Genomic DNA, 6389 nt, shown 5'->3' with positions numbered 1-6389 from the left:
GAACAGACTTCTTTTCCAAGACCTGTTACTGGTTTCATTGGAATTTGGGGCAGTGATTGGATCTGACTATGTAATGTATCATTAGATCTGATAAATTTGCAAATAATCTAAAAAAGAGAGTTTAATTAATATCCATCGTACAATATAAAAAAATTTATACTATCAAATTAATTAATTTGTTATAGTAGGTAATTTAATTGATTTTTAAGATTATAAATCACTGTTTATGAAGAATTATTTGTAAATATATGTTCGATAATCTAATAGCATAAAAATTTCTTTATGTCATTGTAGCATGTAAGTTTAAGTCATTTCTTAATTATCTTTATATAAGTTAAATTCATTTTTAATTATCTTTTTTAAGTGATTTAATATTATAAAAGAATTAACATATAGAAAATAAACTTTAAAACAAAAGCGTGATTCATGTAATATCTGCTGTAAGTTGGCCACAATATTGTTGTTAATTATCTTGAATTAATAAGACTACAGGACAAAAGTCACAAAGAGCTTAACTGCCATATATGTTGAGCAATATTATCTAATCCGTTCGACAATGTACGGTTCAATCACGGTATATCATACACCATTATTGTGTTATCTCACTATAAACTTCTCAACTTTTTTTATGCATTTTTATACGTAGAATGCTCTCAACCGAGTGAAACTTTTAGGAAACTGATTTGTTCACTTTAGTTAGCAAAATGTTAGCTCCTTTCTGTTAGTTTCCAGATTTGGTGTATGATCAGTAACACATTATACATGTGATATGGATCGATTTCTTTTAAATCTGTTAATGGTCTATTAATAACACTACTAAATATGAGGATATATCCTACCAAGCATGTGGTGATGAACTAAAGAGACATTCTATACAGAAAGCTTTCCTTATTGAAAATGAAAGATTCCCAACTTTCTACTAACTTGTTATGCTAAACTTACTTTTTCCATTTTGCCAAATAAATGTTGCAATTTTGAAGCACATGACCAGAAACCTCTTTTATGACCATGGTGAACAACAATCTACTCGCTACTTTTTTTTCCTTCTTTCCCTTTTAAATTTATGAAATATTCTGGTGATGAATTAAAAAGGGGAAGGAGTTATTCCACTTTTTAGCACTCACTGCAATTTTGGGAACGTAAGGGAATTCGAAATCACCAACAAAATTGTAATAAAGGGCAACCCGCTATACGCGGTGTTTGAGAAAGAGCCGGACCACAAGGGTCTATTGTATGCAACCTTACCCCACCCTGCAATTATGCAAAAAATTGTTTCCCCGGCTATGAAACCAAATGTTATGAAAATATCTATGTTCTAATGATCCGACTAGGTCCAAACAGCACCGTTAAGTTGCCACCAAAGAATCAGCAAAGTGGTGAGCAATAGATGTAAAAAGAATTGAAGTCAGCTAATCACTCAGCTCTTACAATTTGAAGTTTCAATGTCAAAAAAACCTGAACTTCAGCTACAAATGGACCTAATTTATATACTACCATTCTTTAACTCCACAAGTCTCCACCAAAAAATAACCAAAACTTATTTCAAGAAAAGAATAGAACACTAATCTTAAACAGTCCTCGTCAAGATCATATGAGGAGCTTGTAATAGGTATCATTAACTACTGTAATCAGATGCTGTCATCTTAACCAGCAACTCTACCACAAGCCGATAGCCTTCCACCAAATTCCTCCGACACCAAGCCAGATAATAAGGTTGACGACAGAACATACGAACCCGTATCCCCACCATTTAGCAAGGGGAACATAGTTTGCACCGTAGAATACAGGTGCAGATCCAATTCCGTAGTGGGTGATTCCACCCATAAGGTTCGAGAGGAATGAGAGAACCAACGCTCCCAAGTATGGTGGAGTACCTAAGGCACTAGCAACAGATAAGAATGCTGTGAACATTGCTCCGATATGAGCAGCTCCACTTGCGAAGAAGTAGTGGGAGTAGAAGTACAGAAGAACAAGAATTCCGAACGACAACTGCCATGAAAGACCTAATCCACCAACAACCTGCAAAATATAGAGAGTAAATCAAGCATGAGCAATAAATTAATGGAGCAACTCCCATACTTGTGGAGTAGCGGCACATAGATTCTTCAGCAAGTCCATTAAGAAAAAGGACAAAATGGTTTCACCACTTATCTGTATCAAAAAGTTGTTTCGTTGCTGATCAGAAAACATTCAGTTATCCCATCAGATGTACTCACCACACATGTTAACAACTACAATACTTTTGGTTATGGGAGACATAATTATAGACAAGCATAAGATTGTTAGTATTTTAACCCATAACATCCTTTTAACAGTTTCATATGTAAGCATTGTAATGGGATAATTTAGTCTTTTATGTAAACAATTCCAAATATAATACTGAAGGATATAATGTAATGCCAATCAAGGTTAAGTTTACCTCTTTTTAACTTCCTTCAATACACTTGTTAGTGGCAAGATAGTGATGTTGAATAACCATTCTACTCTTCTAAGATGGCAATTCAAAATGATCTTTCTTAAGGCCTTTCAATATCTCCAATTGAGAAGTGTTAATTGATAATGCCCAACATTTTGATTGTTGAATCACACATTCAAAGACATAAAAAAGGGAAGCCTGCTGCACTAAGCTCTAGCTATGCACGGGGTTCGGGGAAGGGCTGCACCACAAGGGTCTATTGCAATCAGCCTTACCCTGCATTTCTGCAAGAGGTTGCTTCCACAACATTCAAAGACATAACCTAAGATAATTCATACCTCTCCCATATGCACAGAAACTTAAATCTTTTGTTACGCTTCATAACATGACGCTAAGGTCAACCAAAAAGGGGAGATGGGCTCATAAGTTAACAAAAGAGGAAGCTGAATTAGAAAGAAACTCTTAGCTAAGATTAAAGATCTCCATAAAAGTTGGCGGACATTGTAACAAAATAAAGAACTTGGGTGTTGAAATGCAAAACTGGATGTCCTGTAGCTAAATGTAAGTTTAGTTTAAGAAAGAAGTTTCAGTCAAATGTAAAAAGCTACTAGCATAGGAGAAACAGAGCTCCTATTAAACAAGAAGAAAAATCGATATGGCTGAGTACAACAAGCAGAAAAAAATAAGTGAATGAATGTTAGGCACACAATCTTATATTTGATTCTACACTTGCAAATGACCCAAGATAGGATCAGCAGGCAGACGAAGCAGTTGGCTATAGTTAAGTGTCAACTTCCTTTCAGCATAAATTACTGAACATCCACATTGATAGACTAAATAAACTATTCAGGTAGCAACAATAGCAATAAAGCAAACCAAATATCATTCAGCGAAAATAAGCAATGAGAACGAACCTTGACCACTGTCTCACTAAACCAAGAGATGAGACCATATTTGTTTAGATAACCAGCCATTGCAATCAGTGCAGCAAACCAAGTAAGGGTGTCCCAAGCAACTGCCTCACCCAAGCACTCCTTCCATGTGACAACCCCAGTTATAAGGAGTACAGATAGTCCAAGAATTGCTGCAGTAACAGCATCAACCTTTAATGTACTACCAAAAATCCAAAGTCCAACCTGGAAGAGAGCATACAGAGTGAAACATCAATAGAGGTATCATACAAATTCAAACTACATTTATCAATTCTAAACGAAAAGCATAGGGGCAAAACCAAAATGCAGAATGCATATGCTCCAACAATTACTAGGGTAAAATTCAAGCTAACTTTATTTGCATTAATACATCATGTGTCGACAAGTTAGCAACCACTTCTAAAAGCTCTTAGCACCTGCGTTTACCAACCCGATTACAGGATGGAAGTAAAGTATCACCAGATATTAGGCAAATAAGTTTTCTCAGCTAAATATGATCAATGTACAAAACGTAGAGTATGAAAAGGTATCAGCAGTTGTCAGCCAAATGAGATATCTCAGCTAAATATGATCGGAACTAATAAAAATATTGTTTGTCTAAGCTGGAAAGAGATGCACCGAAAAGTCACGATTAGGTTAAGGAAAAGCCACTAATGCAAGCTATTATACAAGTGCTGAAAATGCCAAAAAAAAAAAAAAAAAAAAAACACTAGAGTGATCACTAAAATCTCAATGACATAGTGATCTATATCTCTCAATTTATAAATCTGTGATGAATGAACCAATATTTTGTGAACAAGACAGAAGTGCTTGGCCATTGACGTTTCTTAAGGATAAGTTAAGCTCAATGAAAAGTGCAGCATCCAAAAAGGGACAAAATCATCTAGAAAAAAAAAAAGAATTGATTCTAGGAATGCAGGACAGCATTGATGCAGCTTCACTGGCTCTTGACTGCATTTGCATGTCTTCGTAAAGTTAAAGTTAAATAGGATCATTAGCTAGTCCAACAGAGCAACAAGACTAGTTATGAGAATGGTAAAATTATACTCCTTCCATCCCAATTTACGTGACTCTTTCCTTTTTTATCAGTCCCAAAAAGAATGACATCTTTCTATATTTAGTCTAACAATTTAATTTTGAACTTCCCATTTTACCCTTAGTGAAATGATTTATTGTCACACAAATGTCAAAGGTTTGTTTTAGACCACAAATTTCAAAAGTCTTCCTTTGTGTCTTAAACTATGTGCCTAGTCAAACGATGCCACACAAATTGGGACAGAGGTAGTAGCTCATTTAACAAACTCGCTCTATAGGGCTTTACATGTCTACATCATAGCATAATCCTCTTCTACCATTAATGCCCATAAATCCAATATCTTAATTTACACCCTAATCTTATCTACTTATGGCTGTTCCCTTAGTTCAGATATTTTTTTCAGAAATCAACATGAACAAACACATTTCTGCTTTCATCAATCAACAAGTTAAAAACAAAAGTGACCAGTAAGCAAAATTAATCGTTTTTCGCTTACCGTAAGAAGCAGAGTTCCAGCCATAATAATCTCATTCTTAGACATTGGTCCCATCTTCTCCAACTTCTCCTTAGCCAACCTAGGAGCATCAGGACTACTCTTCACAGAAGGTGGATAAATTACATACAACAACAATGGAACCACAATCAAAGACACCAAACCAGGAACTATAGCTGCTTTAGCCCAATCCATCCAACCAATTGTCTGATTAATAGTACTAAGCGTCAAATTTGCGCTCAACGGATTAGCAGCCATAGCTGTCAAGAACATGGATGATGAAATAACAGATGTTTGAAAACAAGTAAGCATCAACCACGATCCTAACTTATGTTCTGTTCCATCACCTGCATTACTTCCACAAGCGACGCAAAGTGACTTAACTAATGGTAAAAAAATCCCACCAGCTCTTGCAGAAACTGATGGTATAGCAGGTGCTAGAAGTGCTTCACTGAAAACTAAGCTATAACCTAACCCCAATGAAGAACTACCAAACAATGAAACAAACTGATAAGCAATCCTGTTTCCTAATCCTGTTTTAATAAATCCTCTAGCAAAGAAAAATGCAAGTGCAATTAACCATGGAATTGGATCACCAAAAGCTGAAAATGCAGCAGCAAATGTAAGTGTTTTAGTTAATACACAAGCACCAAGTCCCATAAGCGCAACAGCACCAAGTGGTAAAGGTTGTGTAATAATCCCAACAATTGTAGCAAGAAAGATAGCTAACAATTGCCATGCATTTTTTGTCACACCAGTAGGTGCTGGAATAAACCAAATAATAATTCCAGTGGCTATAGATGCAATCAATGGCTTCATAGCAGCACCTTGCCATGGTTGTTGTGGTGGAACTATTGCAGTTGATGAAGTTGAAGCCTTTACAATTACACTTCTTGGTTTTCCAAGATTCCATTGTTTTCCAAGATTCCATTTTTTTTCAAGATTTATGGGGTTCTTGAATGAAGATGATGAGGCCCTTACAATTATGCTTCTGGGGTTTTCAAGATTTGACCTTTTTCCAAGATTGAAGGGGTTCTTGAATGAAGAAGACAAACTTGATGGGGGGTTTTGTGATGTTTGAGTGAATTGAAGGGGTTTATGAGATGGGGTTGGCCTGAGATGGAGGTTGATGGAGGAGGTGAGGGCCAAAGACGCCATCTTGTGTGATGGCGGAAGTGGGTTCAGTTCAGAGAGATCTGTTTAACTCAGAAGGGAAAATCTGGCAGAAATAGGGGAGTTTGAGTTTATAGTAATGGGCCAAATCTGTGAGGTGAATCTTGACAATTAAGGGTGTGTTTGGTACCAAGGAAAAAATGGTTTTCGTGAAAAATGTTTTCTTGAAAAATAAGTGATTTTTGTATCTCTTCCTCCACTAGGTGCTAGTACCACCAAGGAATGTGGTGCAGTGAATCCAGTTGCTCGTTCCTAAATTAGAGGTCAGTTCGAGCTTTGGTATGAAAAAATTCTTGGTAAGGAGCGTTTTCTCATAAATGGGTTGTACGCGACGCGAAT

At 36.1% G+C, this 6389-nt stretch overlaps 1 protein-coding gene across 1 annotated transcript; it reads right to left on the bottom strand.

The window, feature by feature from the left end:
• Positions 1-1365: 1365 nt before the first annotated feature.
• LOC132643572 (dicarboxylate transporter 1, chloroplastic) lies at positions 1366-6108 on the bottom strand. Its single transcript, XM_060360028.1, has 3 exons — positions 4881-6108; positions 3331-3552; positions 1366-2019 (listed from the first exon to the last, which is right to left on the bottom strand). Exons 1-3 carry the CDS (start codon positions 6033-6035, stop codon positions 1657-1659), a joined length of 1740 nt encoding a protein of 579 aa, XP_060216011.1. The 5' UTR covers positions 6036-6108; the 3' UTR covers positions 1366-1656.
• Positions 6109-6389: the final 281 nt, after the last annotated feature.

Source organism: Lycium barbarum, chromosome 6 (genome assembly GCF_019175385.1).
Source record: "Lycium barbarum isolate Lr01 chromosome 6, ASM1917538v2, whole genome shotgun sequence".
NCBI classification, from domain to species: domain Eukaryota; kingdom Viridiplantae; phylum Streptophyta; class Magnoliopsida; order Solanales; family Solanaceae; genus Lycium; species Lycium barbarum.
Note: the sequence above shows the minus strand (reverse complement) of the source record. Positions and strands in the feature narration are given on the sequence as shown.